This window comes from Gracilinanus agilis, chromosome 2 (genome assembly GCF_016433145.1).
Source record: "Gracilinanus agilis isolate LMUSP501 chromosome 2, AgileGrace, whole genome shotgun sequence".
Classification (NCBI taxonomy): domain Eukaryota; kingdom Metazoa; phylum Chordata; class Mammalia; order Didelphimorphia; family Didelphidae; genus Gracilinanus; species Gracilinanus agilis.
This window is the reverse complement of record NC_058131.1, coordinates 9,210,479-9,237,701: the sequence shown is the minus strand read 5'-3', so window position 1 is coordinate 9,237,701 and position 27,223 is coordinate 9,210,479. Positions and strand designations below refer to the sequence as shown.

Here is a 27,223-nt window from a genome sequence, read left to right as displayed (position 1 = left end):
GGCCCGAGAGCGGCAGCTCCGCCTCCTGCAGCTCTCAAACCCAGCCAGAGATCTTTTCTTCTCCTCCATTAGGAAAGCCCTAAGGAGACGGCAGGCTCATGCTCGGAGAAGAAAAGATCTCGTCCGTGATGCCCAAAGCCTGCTTTTTCTAGACTTGTTAGGGAGACTTGGGGATCCCATTCTGGCCAAACTGCTGCTGGGCCTTTCAAGGCTTTCTCCCTGTCTGAGTCTGCTGAGGATTGGGGAGACCTCCACAAACTCCCAGGCCCACCCCAGCCAGCATTTCAAAGACTGTAATGAGCAACAGGAGGCGGGGGGCTGGTGGACCCCAATCCCAATCTCTGCTTAGAAGTAAAAGCCAATGAAGGGTGCTAGGAGGGGCGAGGGGCCCCCCACCCCCACCAGGGAACAAGTACCAGTCGACGGGGCCTGTTAGAAGAAATAACTGCTATTAATGACCCAGGATGCAGGAGCAGGGGCTGGGGGCCCCCGAGGCAAGGGGTGCAAAGGCTTTGGCCAGTCTGGCTCCAGGCAAGACTAAGGGGTTCCGGTCCCACCGAGGCACCCTGACTGAATGAGGGGAAGGCATGGCAGTAGCAGAGGAAGCTGCCCTGACATCAGGGCTGTGACCGGGGCTGGGTCAGGCTGGCCGTCATCCTGGGGCGTCTATCTGTCCTTGGAGCCGAGCTTCTCGATGAGCTCCTGAAGAGGGGCCAGCTCCCGGCGGTCAATCAGGTTGAACTCCTGGAAGGCAGCCGGGGAGGAGAGGGGAGAAGGCGGAGACGTGAGACAAAGGAGGGCAGAGAAAAGCGGCAGAAAAGCCGTCTACGATTCCGCCCTTTTTGTGAAGCAGCCGCCCCGGCCCCCGGGACCCAGGAGACATCGTCTGCCACGCGGCACCACCCTGGGGTCCCCAACACAAGCTGCCCAAGGCCCGGAAAGCAGGGGGCTGTTTGGTCCCTGGAGGAGAGGAGAGGCTGCCCACGTGTGGAGCGGCTGAGTGAGAAGGGCCTGCGGGCTCTGGCCAGACACTTCCCTAGCCGCAGGCTCGCCGCCTCCCCTGCAGGTGCCGACAGTCCCTGAGTGCCCACGTTTAAGGCTGGGAGGCCCTGGGGGAGCCCCGGCAGGCTGGGCCTTCTCACACCGAGTTCAAGTCCAGAGACCCCAGATTAAGAAGCTGGGCGGGGCCTCCCTTGGAGCCAGGAAGACTGGCCGTGGCCCTCAGACCGGGGGCGGAAGGCCAGCAGCTGTCTCAGCACTCTGGACAACTCTCTGGGCAGAGAAGCTTTCAGGGAGGGCCGGGGGGCGCCTGTCCTGGGCAAGGCCTCGTCCCTGGGCCTGCCTCGGGGCCCAAAGGGCCAGAGCAACACTCCAAATCCACCTTCTCCAGACGTGCTCGTCACGCCACACTCCCAGCTTCATCGTGGCGAGCATCGCTGGCAGGACGAGACGCCAAGCGGCCAGAACCCCCCTCCCTGCACACCTGCACGAAGAAGATGAAGTGCTTGAAGGAGGTGTTGAGGTGCGCCTCCTCCTGGAGCTGCATCACGGCATCAAAGTGCTGGTAGTAGATGTGTGCGTAGACCCGGAACAGGCGCTTCAGGATGGTCTTGGCCACCGACATGAAGTTCTTGGGGAACGGGACCCCTGGGGACAGACACGTCAGCCAGGCGCTCGCTGCCACCGCTCAGTCAGCCACGCCGCCACCCCCTTTCTCGCAGGACAAACATGACCCCCCCCAACTGCCTTTTAATGGTGTTTACAGAAAGCAGGGCCGGGGAGCACCCAGTAAAGGGGTGCCCGTTTTTTCTGCTGAGCCAGGCAGCCCCGGGGCTGTGTTAGCAGGGAGGCCTGTGGGTGCAGAATGCCGCATACACTCTCACAGACAGTGCCAAAGCCTTTGGAAGAACTGATTTTTTCCTCTTCCTTTTTTATTCTTTATCACAAAGAAGTGTGCTGAGGTGGGGCAAGGGGGTGAGAGAGAGACAGAGACAGAGACGGAGATGGAGAGAGAGAGAGAGAGAGAGAGAGAGAGAGAGAGAGAGAGAGTGTGTGTGTGTGTGTGTGTGTGTGTGTGTGTGTGTGTGTGTGTGTGTGTGTGTGTAATTAATGAGGGTCAAAAAAAAAAGGAAAAAAAAACTTTGAATACATACATTTATCTTAAACTCACCTTTCATCCTAGAATCAATAGTGTTTATTGGTTCTGAGGCAGAAAAGCCTTAAGGGCTGGCAATGGGCTAAGTGACTTGTCCAGGGTCACACAGCCAGAAGAGTATGAGGCCACATTTGAACCCAGGACCTCTAGTCTCTGGGACTGGCTCCTAATCTACTGAGCCACTGAGCTGCCCCACTAGTGTATTTTTAGAAAGAAAAAAGAGCCAGCCAACGAAACATTCCTTAAAAAGAAAGTGCCGCCGGGAAGCCGGGCCCGGTGCTTGGTTCGGAGAGAAGAGGCTACTTTATACTTCCCAGATGGGGCCTCTCCAGAGGCTGAGCAGAGCCAGTACAGCAAATGCCTGTCCGTCTCTCTGTCCCTCATCCACTGGGCAGGCTCCATGAATCCAGCCTGTCGCCTTCTTAAAGGCAGCCCCCTCGCGCCCCCTCCCGTCTCTTAAGGGTCTCCCTTGGGCAATAGCCCGGCACTAAGCATGTTAGTCCCCCAGGCGGCTCCAGGACCCAGCAGGCAAGTGGACGAGGCTGGAGCCCCCGGAGAAACGCTGCTAAATGCTGACTGAGCTGGGGGGACCTGTGAGGTCCCCAAGTTGAACCCCTCATTTCACAGATGAGGAGACGGAGGTCTACCCTGTCTAGTCTCCCAGGTGGCTGGTGGCACAGCCAGGCTGCCTCTCCCGGAAGGGGCCGTCCTCGCCACGTGTTGCCCTCCCCAAGCCGGGCACCCAAGAAGAGCTGGAGACAGACAGGTGGCATGTCCATGGCAAATACCATAGGAAAGTGTATTGTATTATATTATATTAAAGGAAAAAATGGTCTGAGGCTCTCAGGACAGATCTGTGGAGAGGCCCGAGAGACAGAAATCTGGTGGGAAGTCAGGGAGCCCTGGATTCCGGTCTCACCTCAGACACTTAATCAGTGGGGTGACCACAGACAAGTCTTTGAGAAGGGGGGGTTCATGGGGACAGAACACTACAGACCAGGCTTGGTCGCTGCCAGTCAGTTGAGAGGGGGCAGGGGGAAGGGCAGAGGGGGAACCCCCAGAGATATGGACAAAAATCAATTCCCAATTTTACAACGTGCCGTGGGTGGCCTCCCCCAGTGCTGACCAGCTCTGCCCATCAGCCCAGGAGGCGCCCGCCGGGCTCTGTGAGGGGTCTGGCACTCACTCACCAATCTTGGAGGGGAAAAGCGTCTCATCATCCAGCTGGTCCTGGACCCACGTCATCAGGTAGTCGATGTACTTGGGAGCAGAGCACTTGACCGGCTTCTTGATGTTGGTGCCGTCGGCCCAGTGGTACTCGTATCTGTGGGTGAGAGCCAGCCCAGCCAGTCATTCCACTCCATTTGATCCATGCCTGCTGCGTGCCAGACCCGCGGGCACAAAGACCCTTAAAGGGGTGCCATCTGCCCCGGAAGAGTGGACGTCAAAGGCTCGGGATCTCCTGCACTCACTCAGGCCACGCGCACCCACATACAGAGGTGAAGCACTGCCTGTGTGCCAAGGGGGCAGAAACAAAAGAGCTCCTGCCCACGGGGGGGGGGGGGAGGGGCTTCAGTGCAGCCGAGAGGCTCAGGGAGTTGGGGGAGGGCACCACAGGAGCTGCCCAGGGGAGTGTGCTGGGCTCTGTGGGAATCTCAAGATTCCAAGGCAGGAATAGGAGAGAGAATGGAAACAAAAAGAGCTCTCAGGGTTCCCTGGGCCAGCCTATCACAGCTAGAGAATCCTGAACAGGGCCAGCTGGCAGGTGGCTGTCCACGGGGAGGGTCAGAGAGGTTCCTTCCTCTGCCCCCCCCCAGCTTCCTTATTCCCCCACCCCAACTCCCAGACTGAACTTTCTTTATTCTGAGCGAGGACCCCCGACCAAGCCCTCTCTGGCCCTTCTTAGTAAAATGGGGCAGTGGCTGAGAGAAGCTCTGAGCCCTTCATCCCTGCAGCCCAGTGGAGACAAGGAAGGTACGTCCCCAGGATGCTGGGAAGATGGAGATCAGCCTGTGCCCGGGGGAAGCCCTCACAGGAATTTCTTCTTTCCCACATGAGAAGAGACTGAGAAATGCCTGTGGACTGACTCCTTACTAACAAGGACCACTGAGTCTTCCATGTTTAAGGAGAACATTCACAAAACCAGCATCAAGGAGAGACCACATCAGATGGCTGAAAGAGGAAGCCCTCCCGGTGAAGAAACAGCCTCCCTGTGGGAAGCCAATAAGAGAACAGATAAAAATCTGAGACTCCTCTTTTGAACCCTTTTGTGATCCTTGTGATTTCTTGTTGAAAAGTACTGTGACCTTACTGAAAAGCTTTAAGTTCCTATCAAACCTGAATTTAAAGGGTTAACACTGTTAACACAGCAAGGAATGCTGCTGCCTGGTATAGCCAAGGCCAAAATCTTAGTGGGGGCAATTCGACCCTGAGACGGACACTCCCCAACTTGGCTTCCTGATAAGAATCCAGTCAAAATTCAGCCTTGGCCTTGGTCTGTTCTGAAACTAATGTTTTGTGTTTTGATGTGACATAATTTGTAACTTCTGTGCATCTGCAAAGTTTCGGGGTATGGGGGGGAAGGGTTCTTTTGCATCAAATGAGTCTTGAAATATATATAATAAACTCTAGGCTCCTGGAGCCAGAGCTGGAAGCATGAGGTAAAAGACAACTCCCTTGTCCGGTCCTTATTTCCTTATCAACTGTCCTTATCAGATTATCAGAGATGATAAAGAGATCTCAATATCTCCCTTGTTTCTTCCCCCAGACTGGGCTAGCTCCAAATTCACAGGGCCCAGCCTTGGCTGCAGGAGCAGAACTCTGACAGGCCCAGACTGCAGGGAGCCCAAAGTTCTGACTTGTGACCCCCTCCTCCCCTTTTGCCACCAGGGGTGCCCCCATCCTCCAGGCCCCTTCAGGCTCATAACCCAGGGGTCATCCTAGACCCCACACTTTCTCTCACTTTCCACATCCAAGATGGTGCCAAAGCCTGTCAATTTCCCCTCTGCCCATCTCTGGTGAATTTCACTTGTCCATCCCTTATAGATTTCCCCTCTGCCCATTTATCCTCCCCCCACCTTTTTTTAAAGAATATTTTCCCATGGTTACATGATTCATGTTCTTTCCCTCCTCCACAACCTCCTCCAACCCCCCCCCCCCAGCTGATGCGCATTTCCACTGGGTTTTATACATATCATAGGTCAAGATCTATTTCCATATTGTTGATAGTTGCATTGGTGTGGTAGTTTCGGGTCTACATCCCCAATCATGTCCGCATCAACCCACGTGTTCAAGCAGGTGTTTTTCTTCTGCATTTCTGCTCCCACAGTTCTTCCTCTGGATATGGAGAGCATCTTTCTCCTAAGTCTCTCAGGATTGTCCTGGATCATTGCATTGTTGCTAGATCTTGCTACAATATATCCATCTCTGTGTACAATGTTCTCCTGGTTCTGCTCCTTTCACTCTGCATTACTTCCTGGAGGTCTTTCCAGTTCACATGGAATTCCTCCAGTTCTTTATTCTTATCAGCACAATAGTATTCCATCACCAGCAGATAGCACAATTTCTTCAGCCATTCCCCAGTTGAAGGGCATCCCCCTCATTTTCCAGTTTTTTTGCCACCACAAAGAGCTATAAATATTTTTGTACAAGTCTTTTCCCCTATGATCTCTTTGGGGTACAAACCCAGCAGTACTACAGCTGGGTCAAAGGGTAGGCAGTCTTTTAGCGCTCTTTGGGCATAGTTCCAAATTGCCCTCCAGAATGGTTGGATCAATTCACAACACCACCAGCAATGCATTAATATCCCAACTTTGCCACATCCCCTCCAACTTTCACCACTTTCCTTTGCTGTCATGTTAGCTAATCTGTTAGGTGTGAGGTGATACTTCAGAATTGTTTTGATTTTCTGCCCATTTCTTATAGATTTACCCTCCGTCCATCTCTGGTCAGTTTCTCCTCTGTCCATCTTTTGGATCTGTCTTGGTCTCCTCTGACCATGTCAATATTCTGGTATGGATCCTCATCTCCTCATGTCTGGACCATGGCAGTAGTTGCTGGGGTTCTGCCTGCCTCAGTCTCCCCCAGCCTCCTGTGTCTGGCACCCAGAGGCCTCTACAATCTGACTCTCTCCAGCTCCATTAGATCTTCTTGGGCTTCCTGTACTCTTAGAGGCCCAGGCACACTGGCCGTCCCGCTGCTCCTCCTGCAGGATAGACCACCTCCTCATCCCATGCTGGGAGGGCACTTTATGCTCTCTTCTCCTCCTCACACTCCGCAGGCTCTTCACAGCTCAGCTCAATGCCACCTTGATGACAGTGCGGCTGCTTGTGCCCCATTAGCTCTTACTGGTCTGGCACGTGCTTGTGTCTGTATGGGGCTCCCCCTGGAGAATGGATGAGGGGGAGGCCCATAAAAGGCACTGAGAGGCTGTCACAGAAAAGGGGACATTTTGAAGCTCATGGGAGCCCTGGGGGTACCTCTTACCTGGGGCCTGCAGACATCACAGGGCAGCTCGCTTCTGTGCAAAATTCGGTGATCGTCCCATACAGCATGTTGATCTGGTTAAAGAAATCCACGGCTATGGAGAGAGAAGACAGTCCTGCATCAGCATCACTTAAAGGTCTCTGATTTTACCTATGAGACCCAAGACAGCCTATGCCATCACTGTGGGGCCTCAGTTTCCCCACCTGTAAATTGAGACACTGGCCTGGAGAGCTGGCCCCTTCCTGCTCCCAATCTTAACCTGCAGTGTGTGAGCCAGGGGAGGGGGCCCCTTCCCTTTCCAAGCCTCAGTTTCTTCCTCTGTACAATGAGGATAACAATGGCTGAGATGGACAGAGGGCAGCCTCAGGGGATCCTGGGTTCAAGGACTGCCTCTGACATCCACCAGCTCAGTCACCTAATGACATGGTCAGGGCCCCTCAGCCAGCAGGGGTCAGAGGCAGGCCCTTCCCTCGGAAGCGCTGATGAGGACCCAGACAGGGCGCTGGCAAAACCTGTAAATGTTTCCTTGATGTTAGCCGCTGCTGTGACTGATGGTTCCCAGCAGGCACTGAAGATGCCTCCTCACATGCCCCGGGAGCGCCCGTTGTCTGTGGGCAGGCGGCCTGACCCTGGTAGCTCCCTGTGGAGTTCGGTGGAAGAGCAGGCCCTGGAGGCCTCTAAGGCTCATTCTAGCCAGCCGGGCAGGTCTTCCAAGGCCATTCACATGTATGCAGAATAAATATAAAATACATAAAATGTCCTCGGCTGATGGGCACCCCATGTACCAACTAACATGGCCCATCGAGGGGCCCCAGCCCAGGCCCACGGAAGGAGGAGGCAATCAGGGGTGGAAGAGGGACCGCTTATTCCCAGAAGGGCTTGGCTTCACAGGACAAAATTCCCATAAAACATTAAAAAAAGAAAACCCCAGAACTCGATGGCAGGCCGTGTAGACACAAGGTCAGCATGGAGCCCAAGTGCCGGATTTGAAGGGTAAACAGAACTCCAGGGGAGGCTTTCCTGGTGCAGGACAGCAACTTGTCCGTGATGGTAACCTTAGAGCTGCCCAGACCCCCGAGAGGTGAGAGAGAGGAGGTGGTGTGGCCTGGGCCGCTTGGCCAGCATGGGCCGGAGTCAGGCCTTGAACCCAGGCTTTGGACTGAAGGCTGATTATCTAAATGCCAGCCTTTATCAGATGGACATTTTAAACCTAAATGCAATCAGGGTAGATAGAAATGAGGAGCGGGAGCTTAGGCTCCTAGAAGAAGCAAATGTTATGGGGCACCATTTTACAGAGAAGGAAACTGAGGCAAAGGGACTTGCCCAGGGTCATCCAGCAGTAACTATCTGAGCCCAGATGGTGGTCAAAAATGATCAATGGCTCCCTATGGCTTTCAGGATGGAATACAAACTCCTGGATTGCTTCAAAGTCCTCCCCAGCCTTGTTCCATCCTACCTTTCTAACCTCCTGTTATTCTCCTTCACACACATACTCAACAATTCAGCCAAAGCAGCCTACGTGCAAGTCACCAATTTGGTCATTCTACCTCCCATATGGACCTTTGCCCAGGCTGTGCCCCATGCCCGGAATGCCTTCCCTCCTTCTCTCTGGCTCTTAGAATCCCTAAGGCCCCTTCCTACAGGAAGCTTTTCTTGATTTCTCCCAGGTGTGAGTGTTCTCTCTCCTCTCCTGGAAGAATGGGAGCTCTCAGTCTCCCACAGCCTGGTCTGGGGTCTTGCCCCCTTTTGTATCTGCTGCCCTGGATGTCCCTCCCAAGCTCATCGCCTCTGTCTCCCCTCTGAGAGGAGGCTGGAGGTGAGGACACCAGACTCCTCCAAGGCCTTCCTTTCCCCAGGGCAGAGCCTCTGCTGCCCTGCCTGCTTTCCAGGATCATCTGCCTGAGAAATCCTTTCACCAAAGGGAATTGCTGCCTGCCATCTTGTCAGGAGAACCGGCCTTTGTCCCGGATTGGGGCTGGGAACTCCCCGATGAGGAAACTCCCTCTCTGGTGTTGGTTAGCAACTTTTCTGAAACAAATCATCTTGGAGAGGGCTGCCTAAAGGACTGAGTCACAGGCGGTACATGTCAGAGGATTCGAACCCAAGCCTTGAAAGCTTGTGTCTGACTCTCAGTGACCCCATGGACCCAGCACAGGCCCTTCTGTCCTTTGCCTCTGCTCCATTCTAAGGTTATTATTCCCATCTTGTGGGCGACGAAAGGGAGACTTCCAGTCCAAGTGACTCGTCCAGGTTCCTGCAGCTGCCCCCACATCTGGCACCCTCTGGCCACCTACCCAGGAAGGCTGGATTCTTCATCTTTGTACTCGGGGGCCTGCCCAGTGCTGACCACTGGAAGGCACAACTTCAGTGTGGCTCAGTTCGTGAGAGGTTGTCCCCATGACCAGACAGATCCCCAAGAGACGGAGCTAGGAGCTGCAGGAAGGCCTTCAGGGCCCTGGGAAAGGAGGGTGAGAGAACGGGGGCTGCTTCTGACAGGATGTGTCCAGTAAAGCAAAGCTGGCCCTGGGCCAGATGACCGAGGGGAGGAAGGGAGGAAGGAAGGAAGGGCCTTTGACAGAGGGAAGAGGAGGGGAGGGCACTTCGGGCCAACTGCCCCCTGCCTGACCCCAGGACACCTGTGCCCATTGTGCAGACACCCAGGAGCACCACAAGGCAAGGCCTGAGAGGGGAGGAATCCCCCAGAATCGGCTGGCCAGGCCTCTCCTGACCTTCCAGAACCAGGTCTGCTACTCTCCTGCACGTGCTTTCTTGCTGATCCCTGCATCTCCCATCTCAAGTCTTTGCACAGGCTGTAGCCCAGCCTGACAGACGATCTCTCCTGACCTCTGGCTCCCAGAATTCTGTGATTCCTTCCTAACACGGTTCAGACGCCACCTTTACCAGGTCCCCCCAGCTGCTGGCCTTCCCTCTGGGTATACGGCGTCTCCCTGAGGACCCGCAGCACTAAATAAACAGCCTGGATGGACAAAGAAAGGCCATCATAAATGCTCAGGAACAGAAGAGGGGGCTGTGGCTGGACAACAGACGCGGCTGTTCTCTGTTCTGGACAGAGAGGACTCGGGGAGGCAAGAAGCCAGAGAGAAACAGTACAAGGGAGGATCTGACAAAGGAGCTTCCTGGGATGGCCAGGCCAGAGAGGGATGCTGGGCGCGCATCTCTCCGGGTTTTCATGCCAGGGTGGGACGAGTGTGGATTTAGTGCTGAGTCCTGGGTTCTAAACCTCCTTCTCACGGATGTCAGCTGCTTCATCGAGACAAGAAGGCTAGACTGGATGAACTGAGGCCCTATGAGTTCTAAAGCCTATGCTGGTGCCTGGGAAGGATGTCCTGAGGCAGTCAATTCTCCGTCTCTGGGATTCAGTTTCTTCAGAGATTAAAGGGCTGAACCCTCCTGCAGGACAGTGAGAGGAAAGCCGTCAGCGTCCAGGAGGGCTGCAACATGCCAACAGTCGTCACTTCTCTCTTTCAGCTGGATTGCTGCTCTGTTGAACTTGTAAAGGGCAGCAGGTCTCCAGGTGGGGCATGGAAAGAAGAAAGAGGATCTTTAGGCTGCTGGGCAGGAGAAGGGGTGGAAGAACTGATGAACGCTTGGAAAGGAGGACTGGGGAGCAAGGAGGTCCTTCCCCAGAAGGAGAGCTGCTGTCCCTCCAAGGAACAATGCTGGGACCCCACAGGAGGCCTCGGGAGAGGCTCCTCCAGGAAGCATCAAAGGAAAGAGGCCAAGGACAGTGACTGGGGACAAGCTGCTTAGAAAGCCCACGGCAGTGACCATCCACTGAGGCCCAGAGGTCTGAGGTCCTCCTGAAGCAGCTGGTTCATCCATCCACAGACCCCAATGGAGTGTGTGTCCCGTCTTCTCACTTGGCATCTCTCCACCTACGGTACGGGGCGCTGGTACTTGCTGATGCTTTTCAAACACGACACTCCCATTTCCCCCCTCGGCTCTGTGGGTTCTGGGCTTCCTTCAAGATTCAGCTTCAAACCCACCTCCAGCAGGAAGCGTTGCCTCCTCCCTCTGAGATTCCCTTTCATTTACACTGTTCGGACACTCGTTTGCAGGCTGTCTGAGCACAAGGGCCAAACAGTCAGAAAGAGCCTAGAAAACTGCATCAGGAAGGAGGACGTCTGGGCACGGGTGCTCCTTCCGAAAGTAAAAAGGCCTCCAGACTCTGCCACCAATCCGAGCATGATGGGCTCCTGCCCAGGGCCTCGCTGGAGTGACTGAAGTCTGATCCAGGGGTGACACCTGCCCCCACACACCTGCCAAGTCAGAGGCCTCCCGGGTCAGAGGCTGCGACGCCCCAAGAGGAAGGAGAGGTGCGAGCCGGGAGTCCCAGGAGGCCACAAAAGAGCCAGTCATTAAAGGGCCAGACGGAAAGGCCCAGCACAGAGGGAGCGAGAGGTGAAGCAGTGACCTGACACCCAGAGGCAAGGGCAGAGGCCACAGGCCTGGGCCGTCCAGGCCAATCCCCTCACAAGACAGGGCGGCCGGGGCCTCAAGACCGTTCTAGAACATTGTTTAAAAGGCCTGTGTTTGAGGGATGGGGGATGCGGGCTGGGGGCCGGTAACAACTCTTTAAGACTCCTGGGAGGAAATCCTGGACCCAGAGCTTTTAGTGGAAGATTAACAGAAGCAGAAAAAGAACCTTCCTTCCTGCCTCCAAAATCCAGAATCAAAAGCAACAAAAGGCAAGTGTGGTCCAAAGTCGTGAGAAGACCCTTCCCCCACCCTCGGAAGGAGCGGGCCACAGATGGACCCCCGGCATGCTCCATTTGTTCCTTGTAGTGACTACTTTTTCTCTTCCTCTTTTTCTCTGAAAAAAATCATTTTGTTTGTTCTAATTCCAGTTCTCTGGAAGGAGGAGGGAGGGATATTTAGGAAATCTGAGAACAAAAAATAAAATTGATCAGGAAGAAAAAACCCAGCCTGGGCGTCTACCACAAACTACCTGCCCTGTCCAGGAGGAGGACACACTGGCATTTGAGAAACAGGACAGGAGGCCAGCCTGGTGGTGGCGTGATACAATAACAAGCAGAGACTGCGATGATCCAGACAATTCCAACTGCAAAAGTAGAACAGGAAGTGGAGGCCCTCACTGGCTTTAATGACCTCAGCCTTCTGCAGAGGAGGGAACATCTGTCCTAGACCCATTTCTGACTAACAGAAAGGCTCACCGAGAAAGGGGAACCGTGAAAACCCTGGGGGGCTCCCCAGCCCTGAGAACATGCCTAGTGGGAGGAGACAGATTTCAGAGTTCAGAGAAAGGAGGAGGAGGAGCACATGGCCCCGAGCTGAGAAACGGGCATCTTCCAACAAGGAAATTCCGCAGACACAGAAACCACCTCAAACGGGAGGAAAAGGCCAAAGACCAAGTCAGAGGCGGCCTCGGTCTTCTTCTGACCCCGACCGTGTCTCAGGATCAGTCTCAGGACAGAGGAGCAGCACGAGCGAGGCGATGGGGGTCAAGTGACAGCCAGAAGTGAGGTCCCCCCTGGAATCTGTGGCCACCCCACAGCCCAGATCTTTTAAGAAATGGCCAACAGAAGGAGAGTGAGGGCAGTCCAGGGAGGCCAGCAGGGGGAGGCTCAGAGGGACCTCGGGCCGGGAGAGGACGGGGGGCTTCACTGATGCAGCTTCCAAGCTTAGAGAGCCATCCAGAGCCCCGGTAGGTGAGGGGCCCTGGCCAGGGTCACACTGCCCAGGGCCGGGGGCCGGCTCTGCACGCCGCCCTGGGCACCTGCAGCTTTACGCCTTTTACAGCACATTCATGCACACCCACTGGCATGGTGCCGGGCACACGGTAGATGCCTGCAGATCTGCCCGTCACTGGGGCTTCTCACAAGCTGTGAGGATTATGACAGTCCCGCGGCTCCTCCAAGCCAGCAGTGTGGCTCACAATCAAACAGGAACATCAGTGGGAACAGCCAGCAGGTGGGGGGCCTCAGACGCGGGTGCTATTACTGTGCCCATTTTACAGATGAGGAAACAGAGGCCGGCACTGACCCAGGGCCCAGCAGGCTGGCCCCAGCCACGTTTTCCCTGGGTAAGGCGGAGAGGAGCCCTGCTCTGGCAGCCGAAGGACCTGGCTGTGGATCGTGACTGCTCTGTCGTGTGGCTTCGGGAGCCTCACCAGGCCTCCGTGGAAGACGAGGGAGGCGGCGCCTCGCCCGGTCTGTCCTAGACAATGGCCCGGGCCGTGATGCCCTGCTGGAGCGCCTTTCAAATCTACAAAATCAGCGCACTCGGGATGAGAGGGGTCCCTGGGTGGTGATCAGAGGGCCGGGCCGCAGCACAGGCCTGCCAGGGAGAGGATGGTCGGGGGGGACGCGCCAAGCACTGGGAATCCACACACACAGGCTGGGCCGGGCCCAGGCATCTGCGTTCTAAAGGGGGAGGGAGGGACCCTCCTCGGCTGGCCGCACTTCCCTTCCCTGGGCCTCGGCTTCCTGAACTGTCCGATGAGGCCAGAGGACTGGATGGCCTCCGAGCGCCTTCCCAGCAGGAAGCAAAACCCGGAGGAGCGAGGATTGTTTAGTCTGAAGAAGTTCAGCGAGTGCTTTCAGTCACATCCGGCTCTTCATGACCCCACTGGCTGGGGGTTTCTTGGCAAAGAGAGCCGAGACGTTGGCCATTTCCTTCTTCCGCTCACTTGACAGAGGAGGAAACTGAGGCAAACAGGGTCACCCAGCTAGTAAGTGTCTGAGCTTGGCTTCTCCCTGACTGCAGGCCTAGCACTCTAGCTACTGCACCAGATCTCTTTTGTCAGGTGATCAGAGACTTGCCCAGGGTCACTCAGCCAGAAGTGTTTGAGGCTGGATTTGAACCCTGGTCTTCCTGACTCCAAGCCTGGCTTTCTAGCTGCTCCCAAGCTTCCATTCTAGCAGGGCAGCTGACCCATGCAGGGAAAGGGTGGCTGTGGGCAGGTGGGCCTAGGAAGTGACCCTGAAGGGAAAGATGACTTGTCAGAGGACAAGTGGTCCCAGAGCCAGGGGTGGAGCTAGCCCAAGGCCAAGGGGGATGACTGCAGGGCCTCCACGGTTCTTCCCAGCTTGGAAAATCTGAGATTCTGCTAAGCGGAGAACAGAGTTGGGCCAAAAGCAGCCATGAAGACGACCTACTCTAGGGAGCCTCTGCTCAGGGCTGGGGCACCCCCATGGTCGGCGGGGATGCCCGCCAATGAAAGCCCAGCTCTTCCCAAGAATAGGTTGGCCCACAAGCGTGATGAGCTCAGGAAGAAACCCACTTCTGGGTTTAGAAACCAAGAGTAGAGCCTGATGCAGACACCAGGCGACCCTTCCTCCAAGGCCCGTGTTTCATTGCCGAGGAAAGTCCAAGAGGCCTGGGGAGGGGAAGGGACTTGCCCAAGGCCAGCAGCCAGTCATTTATGAAGTCGGACACTGTGCCAGGGTAGAGACGAAAAGGCCCTCCCTCAGGGCGCTCGCCTCTCACGGCAGGGCGAGGGGCTCCAAAGTTAGTGCTTCCAACCACACTGCTTTATCCACAAAAACATCAGGTAATCGGAGACGCTCACGCACAATTCTCTTCCTGCCAAGGCCTTGGAACAGGCAAAGGGGACAGAGGGCCAGGCACGCTTCCCACTGCTCCCATTGCTCTGAACAGCCACGAACCCCGAGGGGACCAGCAGCGCCACCGCAGGGACCTCCTCACCTCCGAGGGGGAGAGGCGGGCGCTCTCCTCGCCACATGGGCCTTTGATTCCTCCAGGGGTCATCTGATCCCCCCCTGCACACTCCCCTCCTCTCCAGCCACATCTCCAGTCTCTCCTCATCCTTGCCCCCGATGCCAGGCTCTCAACCCTGGCCTTGGAGCCTGGAAGAGTGAGCTGACTGTGCGCCCCAAATCACAGAACCGGGGAGTGGAAGACAACAGCCACAGCCGTACACAAACGAACTCGCCACCAGAATGGCTTCTCGGACACTCTGGTCAGCAAGCATTGATGAATCACCTACTGTATGGCAGGCAGTTGGCTAAGCCCTGGGGATAAAAGAGGCAGAAGCCAGGCCTGCCCTCAAGGAGCTCAAAGCCTCCCGGGGGACAAAACGTGCCAACATTACGTACAAAGAAGGTACAGACAGCATAAAGCGGGGTGATCTCAGGAGGCACCGGCATTACATGGGGTGGGGAAAGGCTTCCTGGAGAGGGAGGAGTCCTGGAGGGAAGTCAGGGAAGGCAGAGATGAGGAGGGGGCGTCCTGCGGGAACAGGCGACAGCCAGAGACTGCGCTGAGTTGAGAGATGGAGGGTCTTGTTCATCGAACAACCGGGAGACCAGTGTCACTGGGCTGAAGAGCCCGTATTGGGGAGAGAGACACAAGGAAGCTGGAAAGGCACACGGGGGCTTCGAAGGCCAAAGAGAAGATGTGATGTTTGATCCTGGGGGTGTGTAAGAGCAGGGGGTGACCTGATAGAGCAGCGCTTCAGGAAGTCCTTTTGGTGCTGAGTGGAAGATGGGGAGACACTGAGGCAGGCAGACACAGTTTGGGTGAGAGGGGATGAGGAGGAGATTTTGGGAAGGTGGGATCAGCAGGCCTGGGGGACTGGGAGGAAGGGGCTGCCCTCTGCAGGAATTGGGAAGGTAAAAGTCGGGGAGAGTGAAAGGCTGGAGGTGAGCAGAGCTGAATGGGGCAAGGCCTGTGCTCTCCCCTTTCTTTCCCTGGCACTTAGTACAGTGCTGGCACACAGGAGGCACTTAATTAGTGCCCAATGCCCCCCCCACTACTGAGGCCAGAGCCCAAGGCAGAAATCACGAATGGGTGGGCAGCCCTGTTCCCGCTTCTGTGAAGGCAACTTGCCTCGGTCTCCAAGGCCGGGGCCTGGAAGTGAGGCTGTGAACAGAGGATGACGGCATCCATGCAGGTGCTCATTTGTGAGTGAGCTCCCTGTGGTTGCTTAGGCTCACAGGCAGCTGGATGTCAAGCAGGACCTTCCAGGCCGACTCGGTGAACTTTCAGGCGAGCCTGCCCAATCCTGATGAGGAAGAGCAGCCATGGGGCTGCCCACTCACGCTCCTCGTGGTCACTCGCCCCCACTCTGCTCATCCCCCGCAGAATGGCAGCTTTTGTCCGTGCATGCCTGGGAGCCTCTCCGGGGCTTGCTGATTGAGGGGTGAAACTTCTGGGGGTCTCTCAGTTTCTTCACGACATTACAAATGCAGAGCTAGAACAGCCCTTAGAGATGAGGGGTGGCACCTCCTCTTCTGACAGAGGAGGGAACTGAGGCATGGAGAGATTGATGATGGCATCTACTCTGCCAGGCACGGGGCCAAGCGTGGGGACGTGGCCAGAAGAGTCCCTCCTCAGGCCATCCACGATCTCCAAAGGAGGCCGAAGGGAGCTTAAAGCGGGGCCCCCGCAGCATGCCAGGGCGCCCGGCTCCTCTGCCGGACACACGATTCAGAGCCAGCCCTTCCTCTGCTTACCGGGCGAAGCTCAGAGAAAAAGAACTGAAGCGTGCCTGACGTCTCCGAGGAGCGGCCTGGGCGCCGGGGCTGAGTCACACAGCACGGGACGCTGACGCGGCCTCCCTGGTTAGCCACAAGCCCAGGAACGGCTCCAGAACGTCCTCCTGGAACCACACGGGATGGAAGCCTGGCCCACAGTGGGAGGGCCCTCGGGGGCCTGGCAGGGAAGGAAACTTGGCCCGGGATGGGGAGGGACCTGTTCAAGGCCGAACAGCCAGGGCTGCCTCCACTGGTCCGGGCTGCCCGGGAGCCTCTGGAGAGCAGCAACACGTGCGGCAAAGGGCTTCCGGGCTGGGACATAGAAGCCCAGACTAAGGGCTCGACGGGGACTCGGAGGTGGGTCGGCCACAGGCCGGCTGCACAGAGCCTCGGCCTCCAGAGGGGTCCCCCAGCGGCTGCGTGCTGGCCGCCTTGAGCTTCTCTGGGCGTGGGGGCACAGACAGACACAGGAAGGCAAAGGCCTCCAGGGTCCTTGCCAAGAAAACCCTGTGGAAGGCTCTGGCCCATGGGCTGATGCAGCGCCAGACACCACTGCAGAAGGCGCTGGTGCCTGAGCCAAGGCCCAAAGAGAGGGCGGCATCCAGAGAGGCAGGGAATCCCGGCACAAGGGATGTCTCTTGCAAAGGCTTGGCAGTAGAAGATGAGGAATGGGCAGCGGGGCCGGCAGGGCTGGAGCAGAGTGAGAAGAGCAGAATGCAGTCTGAGGGGCCTGGAGAGGCAGGAGGAAGCCGTGTTGGGAGTGGGGAAGGCCCTGGAGAGGGCAGGAAGAATCGAGTCCTGAGGAAAGACACTGAGAGTCGGAGCTGGGCCTGGTGTCAGGACTCCGGTGCCACCGAGCAGAGCCGAGGGAACCAAGCGGAGCGGTCCGCGCCAAATTCTGTTACCTGATCTCAGCCGGGCCCTTTTACCCTCCTCACCCAGACAGACGGATGGACATCTGGGGCCGCCCCCAGGGGCCTTTCTTCTGCCCGAGGCTTCCCCCTGCCTGCACCCCGGATCTCATCGCCTTCCTCTCCATGGCCCCCCCAACCACTTGTCTTCAGTCTCTCCCTGCTCAATGGCTCCTTCCTGGTGCCCCCAGAATTCATCCTCGCGCCCCTTCAGATGTTCTCACTGGCCAGACCCATCTCTGCTGGCTTCCGTCCACCCTCTGCCCTCTCCAAGAAGCCCGTCTGGACCTGCTGCCTCTGCTTCAGGAGCTTCTTTGACCCACTTCTAACGGCCTGACTAGCAGACCAGATGCCTTTTCTCATTCCTCAACAGTCCCGGGAAGGGCAGACTCCCTGCTGGGGCTGCCTTTGTCCCTGCCCGCCTCTTGCTCTGGGCCCTGACTGTTCCTCTTGGTAAGACAAGGTCTAGCAGGCCTGAGCCTGCCCCCTCCAGCCTCCAGGCATTGCTGTCTACATGCTGCCACGGCGCAAGGGCCCAATTAGGGTTTCAGGGCTCCACATGGGCCTCAAGATGAACTTTCCCTTTTGTGCCGTCCCGCTGCCCACAGGGAGAGCTCTGTGAGGGCAGACTTTTCTCTTTATCCTCCACGCTGAGCGCAGATCTTGGCAAACATGGAGCACTCTTCCCTCGCTCTGCTTAACCCCCTGCAGCCCTGGACAGTGGGGGGCCCCTCTCCTCGGCCTTCCCAGGTTTCAGGGTGCTGGCTCTCCTGGTTCTCCCTGCTTCCTTTGCTGGATCCCCCCAGATCTCAGCTCTAAGTGTGGGTGCCCCCCAGGGCTCAGTCCCGGGCCCTCTTCTCTTCTCTCTCTAGGTGAGCTCGCCAGCTCACTGAAGGGTCATCTCTGCTCTCACAAGGCTCAAACCTCCCTTTCCTGCCCCAATCCCTCCGCTGAGCCCAGCCTCTCATCGCCAACGGCCTTTCAGACATCTTGAACCAGATGAACAGCCTGAAGGCGCTCTATCCGGTTTGGGAGTCGTTTTGTGATCTTTCCTCCTGCGCGGCACCCTAGGTCCCTCTTACTGTGGAGGGCACCATCGGCCCCCACCCCGTCACCCTGGACTCCCCACTGCACCCCATGTCTGAGATGGTGCCAGGGCCTGTCTGTGTCACTTCTCTTCAGCCATAAAGGGAAGGTCTGGCCACGTTGCCTCCTCAGAAAACTCCAGGAGCTCCCGGTGGCCTCCAGGCTGTCTTCATCCTGACCCTTGCGCCCTCTTTAGCAGTCTTAAAGGGAGATTCTCCTCCCTCAGCCTTTGATCCAGCACCACTGGCCGCCTCCCTAGTCCTCCTATGTGACGTCAGCTCTCATCTCCAGGCCTTTGTCCTGGCTCTCCTCTATGCTCTGTCCCCTCCCCAGGCCCTCCTGGCTCCCTTCAGGGCTTCGCTGAAGTTCCTCCTTCTCTCCAGGTCATTTTCTCTGGGACTCTGGGCTCAGGGGGAGCCGAGTTCCAGTCTGAATTCAGCTGCTTCCTAGCTGTGACCCTGGGCTAGTTCGTCTAGGTCCCGTCGGCCTCAGTCTCCCCATCTGCAGAATGGAGGCCTCCTCCCAGGCTGGTGGTGAGGGTCCAATAAGATGCCTGTGGAGCAGTGTGAAGCCTTAAAGCTCCTGGGAACGCTGCTGGGGGCACTGCAGCCCCAGCGTGCTTCAGGGCAAGCACACATTCATCTTTCCTCGCACCCTGGCATGGGCTCGGAGAACTCTGGAGCCACAGAAAGTTAGACTGGAAGGATCTCAGCCGTTTCTTGTCTGACGCCTGCATTTGGGAGGCTCTCAGATCAATCCTGTGTGTTGGCTCCAAGGCAGAGGAGCGGGCAGGGCCGGGCAGTGGGGGTTAGGTGACCTGTCTAGGGTTACCCAGCTGGGAAGTGTCTGAGGTCCCCCAGGCCTGCTCTATTCACTGAGCCGCCCCGCTGCCCCCTTCCCAGGCTTTTCCACACCGCCTCTGGCGCCCTCTGAAAGTGCTCCTTGGTCCTTTGGTTATGCCTCTGAGGGGTGGATGTTGTTGTCCTTGGCCCATGGCTGGAGTCCCTGAGCCCCTGCGGCCCCCCACAGCCTCCAGGCCAGCCAGCTGCCTCTCTTCCTTTCTTGCCGCTGGGCCTCTGGACTTCTACTATACCCACATGTGGGCGCCTGCCTCCTCTGCTCACAACAGGATGTATACTGTGCAGGTCTAACCATCCCCATTTACAGATGGTGAAACTGAAGCCTGGGAAGTGAAGGGACTTGGCCAGGACCCCACAGCTAGGAAGCGTCCGAGCCAGCCTGGCTCCTTCCCGCCCCCCCTCTACATTTATTTGCCCCATCGGAGAGCAGCACTTACTGTTGACGGCAATCCACTCGTTGAGGTCTTCGCCTTCGGGCAGCATGACGGCCTGCCGCAGGTTCCCGCTGCCCAGCGTGGCCTCGGCATGCTTCAGGAGCTCGTACTGATGGGAACCTTCCGGGATGTTCTTCTTGGGCTTGAAGGTCTTGGAGGACCGGCTGCTGCTGTAGGGGAGAGAGACAAGGTGCCGTCAGCATCCCCACACCGAGGGGCCTCCTCCATGCTTTCCCCCAGCCCCACCCTCCTCGCACGGAGCCATGAGTGCGAGTCATGCCTCAGATGTAAGGAACCGGGAAACTCTGGCCAAGCCACTCCACAGCTGCCCGTCACCATTTCCTCTTCTATAAAATGGGGCTGAGAGCCCCGACGCTGTGTTTGTATCCTCAGTGCTTAGCACAGAACAGACATTTAATAAATTTTTCTCTCCTTCATCTTGGGGCTCAGACCAAAGGAGGTGATGTGTGCAAAGCACTCAGAAACTCTCGAACCTCTAAAGAAGCACTAGTGACAATGATGATGAAAAAGATCTCCAGCCTGGGACCTGCGGGCTAGACTGAGAGCCCTGTCTAGGCCACCCCCCTCATTTTACAGGTGAGGAAACTGAGGGACAGGAAGGCTGGGACAAGCCCAAGGGCACGTAGTGTTGGCGGTAGGATTTGAATCCAGGAACTACGGAGCCACCATGTTTAACCAGAGAAATAAGGCAGCGCCCTTCCTCCCCTCTTGGGTTCTTGTCCTTTTCTGTGACTCCCGGGGGCACCTTTTACTTGAGTGAATTTGATGAAAATGGAGCGAGGCCTTTTATGAGGGCACTGACTGCAATACTAAAACTGAAGCATTAAAACAAGTACAGGGGAGGTCACAGGCTCAGGTTCAACTCAGACAGGGCCACATAGTCTCCCCTTTCCATATAGTGAATATTCAAATGAATAAGCCCAAGGGAGCAGACGGGGTTCCTGAGACCCCCCCCCCCAGCCTTTTCTCCATGAAGACCTCCCTCTCTGAGGGTGATTTTCTGGTTCACAATTTGGAGCAATCAAATAAATTAGGAAAGAGGCACACAATGCTCCCGGCTGGGGAAGTCATGGAAGTTAGAACTGCAGGGGCTGGAGAAACCAGAAGGGGCTTCCTGGAGAAGGTGGCTTGTGCTTGGAAGGAAGCAAGGGAGGGAGAGTGGCCCCCATTCTTTAGCGCAAATGGGTGGTTCTGGAACTGTAGGCCAGAGAGGACATGGCCCTACCTGGTGGACCCCCCGGAGGCTGGGAGGAGGCTCGGGGTGCTGCCCCTCACAGAGGGTGAATGAGCCCCCAGAGCAGTCTGTGTCCAGGAGCCCCAGAGAGGGAGGGAGGAAAGACAAAGGGCTCAAGAAGGGCAGGCGGGTTTTCTGAAACTCTTCGTTCCATGTTTCTAAAAAGACCCCGGGATGAGGAAGCCCAGCTCCTGAGTGCTGAAGGAGACGACCTTGCTCCCTTCCTAAGAACATTCTGTGGCACCCTGATTCCAGCACTCCAGGAAAGGCCTCCCGCCCCACAGTGCTGTTTGTGGAGGCAGAAGAGGGGTGCAGAGTGTCAGACCCAGGTTCTAGTCCTGCCTCAGAGGCTAACTAGCCAAGTGACTCTGGACAAGACTGCCTCAGTTTCCTTGAGTGTAAAATGGGGATAACAGTACTGCCACTTCCCTGTGGGGGTTGCTGTAAGGAAAGGGCTTTGCCCCACTCCGGTGCCTCAAGACTGCTGGCCAGTCATGCTTGTTATTAAGTGGTAACATGGAGGCAGGAAGGACCCTAGTGGGAGCTGGCCCTGCCTGGCTTGTTCTCCCTGCCCTGGCCTCTTCTCTAAGCCCAGAAGCAGATGCTGGGCCCAAAAGGACGGATGAGAGGATCAAGTGACAGCTTCATCCCGGCAGCCAGAGAAGCCGAGACAAAGGGAGGCTGCAGAGGAGGGGGCCAGAAGGAAAGGCTGAGCTAAGGCAGGAAAAGGAGAGGGGGCCACTGGGTGGCTCAGTGGAGAGAGCACCAATGCGATCTCAGCCAAGTCCTAGCTGGGTGACCCTGGACAAGTCACTTAACCCCAACTGCCTAACTCTTAAAGGCCTTGGAACCAACACATAGGACAGAGGTTGCTAAGACCCAGGGGAAGGGTTTAAAAACACAACAAAAAGAGGAGCCAGCAGGTGGAAGGCCTTGAAGGCTGAGCTAAGTCTGAAACTGAGCCGCTGGGAAGCCCCTCAGAAGCACTGGTCAGGCTGGAACCAGCGGGAGGCAGTGAGGGCTGCCCAGGGGAGCTTGAGGAGAAGGCTAGGAGGCCAGAGTGATGCTGCTGAGGGGAGAGGTCAGCCGTGCCCACTACCCTCACTGCTGGCCCATTCTATTGCTCGGAAGACAGAGGCTGTTCAAGGCGCCCACTCCCCCCGGAAGTGAGTGTCCGGGTAGGTTACCTCCGGACTCAGTATCCCCATCTATGAGCCTCAGACCGTTCCGGCCTCTCCCTTAGGACACAGGGTGCCCTCACGAAGAAAGGAGCCGGCATTCATTCAGCGCCAGATAGATGCGGCCCGCTGCCCATTCTCCAAGAAGGGGGGGAAGCTGGGCCGGGGATCCCTCAGAGCGAGGGCCAGACCGAGGCGGCCTGAACGTGATTAATGACCCCCGGGGCCCTCGCAGGGACAATGGGAGCGCGGGGAAAGGGGGAGCCCGCGGGCCGGAAGGGGGCCTCCCTTCCGCCCCATCCTCTCCCCTCGATCTCCCTTTCCCTCTCTGCTCCCACGCAGAGCCGGGGTTGCCCCAGCCCGACCCCTCCACTCTCCTCTCCTGCACCCAGACCCTAAGAGAGCTCCCCGCACTCACAAGAGGAAGCTCATCTCGTCTTTGGGGCAGGGCGGGGGACGCAGTGCGGGCAAACAGCAGGAGACTCCCCGGGGAGGAGGGGGCGACGGGGCCCCGGACCTCACGGACGGACACACGGATGCTCTGACGGATGCCGGAGCCGCCCACCCTCGCCTGAGCCCCCTGCTCCGAAATGCGGAACTGGCGCAGCTCTCGCGAGAGGCGCGCCCCCTCCCCCTAGTCCGGGCAAGAACGAGGAAGGGACGGGGAGCCCCGCCCAGCCCCGAGGACGTGGCCAATCAACGGTCGAATCGCAGAGTGCACGGCCAATCAGCGGCCGAGGCTTGCTCCCCTCGCATCTCCTCCAGCTATAAGGTGAGGCCAATCAACGGCCGAGGTCGCCTCTCCCCGCCCGACCCCTCAGAGGGCATGGCCAATCAGAGTTCGAGGTCGCCTCCCCTCCCTCCCCCCACCCCCCGCCCAGCGGCACCTGCTGGGGTGAGGGGTGAGGGGTGGGGTGGGAGCCAAGGTCAAGGTCACAGTTTTGGCCGGGGGATGGAAAGTCACCTCCTTCCAGGCCTCCGCTTCCCCAGCTCTAACGGATCAGGGGTATCCCCGGCCCCCGATATGGTCCACCCCAAGGCCCTCCATGCCCCCAAGGGCTCCATGCCCCAGGGGCACGAGGCTTCCTACGGGCACTCTCCCCAGCCTGGAATTCTTAGCTTTAGCTTGACGGCTCCTGCACATCTAACGGACCTCAAGGAGGAAGTTGGTGCCAGGGGCCCGGTGGCGTCTGGCTTCCCGAGCCCTTCTACCCTTGGGCAGAGAGATCTTGGATAAGTCACCTGGCTCTGGGGCCCAAGCCCGCTGCCCCTCAGGAACAAGTCGGGGAGGAGTTCCTGTAGGCGGGAGCTGCCTCTGACTGGGAAATCGAAAAAACGTTCATGGCAAAGGAAATAACTGGAACCGCCTGGTCCCGGCCATCACATTCTGAAAGGCAACAGCGGCCAAGTCCAGTGGGGCAGAGCCAGCTAGAATGGGGACCACTAAAGCCTAAACAAGCATCCCAGCAGCCCCCAAGTTTACGGAGAAAACTGGAGTGAGAAATTAGCGTGTGATTCTCAAACAGATCAGTGACGTTAATGTCTACAGCAGATACTCCAGGACCCCAGCAGGAGTTCGTCCAGCCAGTCTCTCCCAGACAGCATCCCTGGCCGGACTAGATTGCTCCACCCCATTCAGAATACAATGGCCTCCTAATTACCTTTGACCCCAGGGAGGCGGAAACTCTTCACTCTCAGAAGTCTTTACTATCCGAAACAGCCAGGTCTTTGCTACACCAAGGATTTGGGGGCTGAGGATGTCTTTTGAGTTTGTAGTTTAAAATTGTACTCTAGTGATTTAGGAATAAGTTTTATGAACCCGAGGCTAGGCTAATAGCCTCTTCCCTGTTCCAGAACCCCCTTCCCAGTTCCTTTTATAAATTACCCTTGGCTGCTTCAATTATTTAATTATTTGTTTATTGAATTTAATAATTTAATTATTCTTAGTCCCTTCAGCTTTTACTAACCCAGCCTGTGCAATTTGCATTCAAAGGGGTGCCTGTCTGAGAGCAGCAGAGCAATCTCCCAGTCAGTCCTGCACCCAAAATGTATCCTAAACTGTCCTGGGTTTGTATGCAGATTAAAACCTGACTTCCACCCTAGACCATTTGCCTTTGGAAGGCTGGAATGTGACTGGGATGAATGTTTCAGGGAGTTGTATTTTCCTATAAATAGGGGTTTTTCTGCTCTCTCTCTTTGCATTTGATTTTTAAAATTTTAAAATTTTAATTTTGAATATTTTCCCCTAGTTACATGTTTCATGTTCTTTCCCTCTCCCCAAACCCCCCTAACCCCCTCCAGCTGATGCACAATTCCACTGGGTTTTACATGTATCCTTGATGAAGACCCAATTCCATATTATTGATAGTTGGACTAGAGTTATCGTTTAGTGTCTACATCCCCAATCATATCCCCATCGGCCCATGTATTCCAGCAGTTGTTTTTCTTCTGTTTCCCCTCCCACAGTTCTTCCTCTGAGTTTGGCTAGTTTTCTTTCTCACAAGACCCTCAGAGTTGTCCTGGATCCTTGCATTGCTGCTAGTAGAGAAGTCTGTTATGTTCAATTTTACCACAGTGTATCAGTCTCTGTGTACAAGGTTTTCCTGGTTCTGCTCCTTTCACTCTGCATCAATTCCTGGAGGTCATTCTAGTTCACATGGAATTCCTCCAGTTCTTTATTCCTTTGAGCACAATAGTATTCTATCACCAGTCTCTTTGCATTTGAAATGGCTTTCCAGTTCCTTGTGTACTTTGATATTTTCAGGGTCCCCTTCAACTTCCACTTCACACAGTCCCATCTTTTTTGGTAAAGATATTTGATTTTGCCAGTTACATAGAATAACAATCCTCCACAGAAGTTTCCAAATTGTGTCCCTCCATCCTTTTCCTCCCTCTTCCCAGAGATGGGAAGCAATTTTTGATCTGGATTATACATGCTCATTATAATGTAAAGCATATGACAAAATGACACGCTTTGTTGCATTTTAATTTCTTTTGTTAGATATTTCCCGATTCCATTAAAAAATTATAAACCACAACCTTTACCTTCCAACTTAGAATCAAGGCAGAAGAACAGAAAGGGCTGGCAGTGAGGGTTAAGTGACTTGCCCAGGGTCACACAGCTAGGAAGTGTCTGAGCCCACATTTAAACCCAGCACCTTCCATCTCTAGGCCTGACTCTCAATAAACTGAGCTACTTAGCTGCCCCTCCAACCCCAATTCCATTTCAATCTGGTTCTCTCTGGCTTTGGAGTGGGGCCCCATATTTGACACCCCTGGGATAGTAGATAGAGCCTCCTTTAAGTCCTGCTGGCTGTGTGACCCTGAATCACTGAGCCTCCTAAGACTAAATTGGGGGAAAGGTCTGGTATGTGCAATGGCAGGTGAAATTTTGTCACCTGGGTTCTCGTAGCCAATGGAATGGCATTTCCTCTTCAGATCTGTGCAAAAGGCCAGTTTTAGGCTTAAGTTCCCTGAGGGCGATTCAGCCTATCAGCAGCTTTAAATGTTTATGGAGTTGGTGAACTGTCCTCTGAAAGGAGACTCCTGAGCAGATGGCTTGGGGATGCTTGGAGTGAGTGAGTGGCTGGGCTTGGGGGGCCCTTGCAGATGGTTGGGCAGAAGGCCACTTAAGGCCGGCTACCACCTCACTTCTGTCCCAAGTAGGAGGGAAAAGAACTCGGTGAGATAAAAGAAAACCAAAAAAGATCAGAGTTTATGGAGGGGCTGGACTGCTGCTATTGGGCCAAAGGGGGCAGGGAAAGCCTTAGCAGGGCTCAGTCCTCCCCCCGACTAAAGAACTGGGCGTTTGATGCTGAGAAGCTCTTCTTGGCCTGCCCACGGCTCCATACAGTTTGGTCAATTCCTGGCCTGAAAGAAAAGATGAATCCTGAATTCACAGAACTGTCTGGAGGCTCTTTCCCCAGACTGCGGCTCTCTTCTCATCTACAAAGTGACTTGTCAGTGTAGACTTTGTCTGGCTGCGAGGCCACGGGAAACCTAATCCTGGAGCTTCCATTGGTGATGAGGAAGCAAAAGGTGCCTTCAGCTCTCACCCTCTTCTACAGAGCAGGAGAGAAGGAAGGAGCACCCAGGTGGGGGGCCTGGGAGAGAGACAGACAAACAGAGACACAGAGAGACAGACACAGGCACCGCCATGGGAATCAGATTAATGGACCGGGAAAGCCTGAATTTTGGGAGACAGGCCAGAAACTGAGAGCCAGAAACAAACCACACTGGAGGAACAGCCGACATTTCTTGTATTGCTGCTGGAAATGTATAGAGGCTGTGCAGTTCAGTGGAGAGAGCGTAGGATTGCCAGCCAGAGAGGGGGAGATAGTCCAGTGTGGCCTTGAACAAGTCCTTCAATTTCTGGAACTCTGAAGGGATGTGTGGGAGAACCAACACCTCTGTGGATGGGGGTGGGGAATGGTCTGGGGAGTGTGGCGCCCCCTAGCCGCCAGGGAGGAACAGCACCGCTAGTGTAAGAGCCAGTGTTCTGGGCACTATGGCGCCCCCCAGCCCCCAGAGAGGATGCGATCTCTGCTAGGAAGGCAAGTGTTCCATGCCCTGTGGCCCCCCCCAGCTACCCAGAGGACCAGCCCCTGTCGGGGGAGGACTTGCTGAGCCCTTTTCAGGGCTGCTCATCCACCTTCGGTGCCCAAAGGCCCCTTTTCTGGTGAGACCCCATGGCTCCAGGACACTGCAGCAGCTCGGCGGCCACCCCCGGGTAGAGCCGTCTGAGCAGGCAGCTACACCGGCTGGGGGCATCCCACAGGTGAGCTAGGCTGCCTGCCCCCTGCCTGGAAGGACTCCCCGTGGATGGGAATGGTGTGTTCCGAGGGCCGGGACGGTGTTGCAGCGGGTGCTCTGAGCATTTGGAGCTCGGTTAGACATGGGAAACTCTGAGGTTGTCCACTGCATCCTGGGCCATCCTGGTCACGCTAATGTCCGTCTGGCCTCTGGTCTTCAGGGACCCTGGAAAAGGCAGTGAAGACTGTGCAGGTCCGCCTCATTTCAGCCAGTTCATTCAGAAGTCAAGATATCACACTGAGAAGCCATCAATCATCTGAGAGAGTGAAGGACGAAAGCATCTGTGGTCCCCCCGCTGGTGGAGACCCAAGCAGAGGCTCTGAGCCCCTGCCTAAGCCCACTTCAGGCATTTGACTGCTCATTTAGCGGGCACAAGCTCAAGGGGAGACCCAGCGCCTCTGCCCAAGCCTCTAGTGAGGACTTGAACCCTAGCACAAGGCAATTTGCTATGCATCAGGCTGGTATAAACCCAGATGGAGATCCAAAGCTACTGCCCACATTGGCGGTGAGACCTTAAGCCCTGGCACGAGGGAGCTGAGCGCTGCAAGCCATCAGCAGTCCTTGGGGG

General features: G+C 56.2%; 1 protein-coding gene across 2 annotated transcripts; it reads right to left on the bottom strand.

Moving 5' to 3' along the window:
- Nucleotides 1–321: 321 nt before the first annotated feature.
- MOB1A (MOB kinase activator 1A) lies at nucleotides 322–22,460 on the bottom strand. 2 transcript variants are annotated; one of them, XM_044663009.1, is made up of 6 exons: nucleotides 22,262–22,460; nucleotides 19,414–19,580; nucleotides 6,641–6,734; nucleotides 3,346–3,479; nucleotides 1,484–1,647; nucleotides 322–744 (listed from the first exon to the last, which is right to left on the bottom strand). In XM_044663009.1, the coding sequence occupies exons 1-6, from the start codon at nucleotides 22,273–22,275 to the stop codon at nucleotides 667–669; spliced, it is 651 nt and encodes a 216-aa protein (XP_044518944.1). In that variant the 5' UTR covers nucleotides 22,276–22,460; the 3' UTR covers nucleotides 322–666. The 2 variants fall into 2 exon arrangements, with proteins under 2 accessions (XP_044518944.1, XP_044518945.1); XM_044663010.1 differs by having other exon boundaries at nucleotides 19,414–19,577.
- Between the last annotated feature and the right edge of the window lie 4,763 nt (nucleotides 22,461–27,223).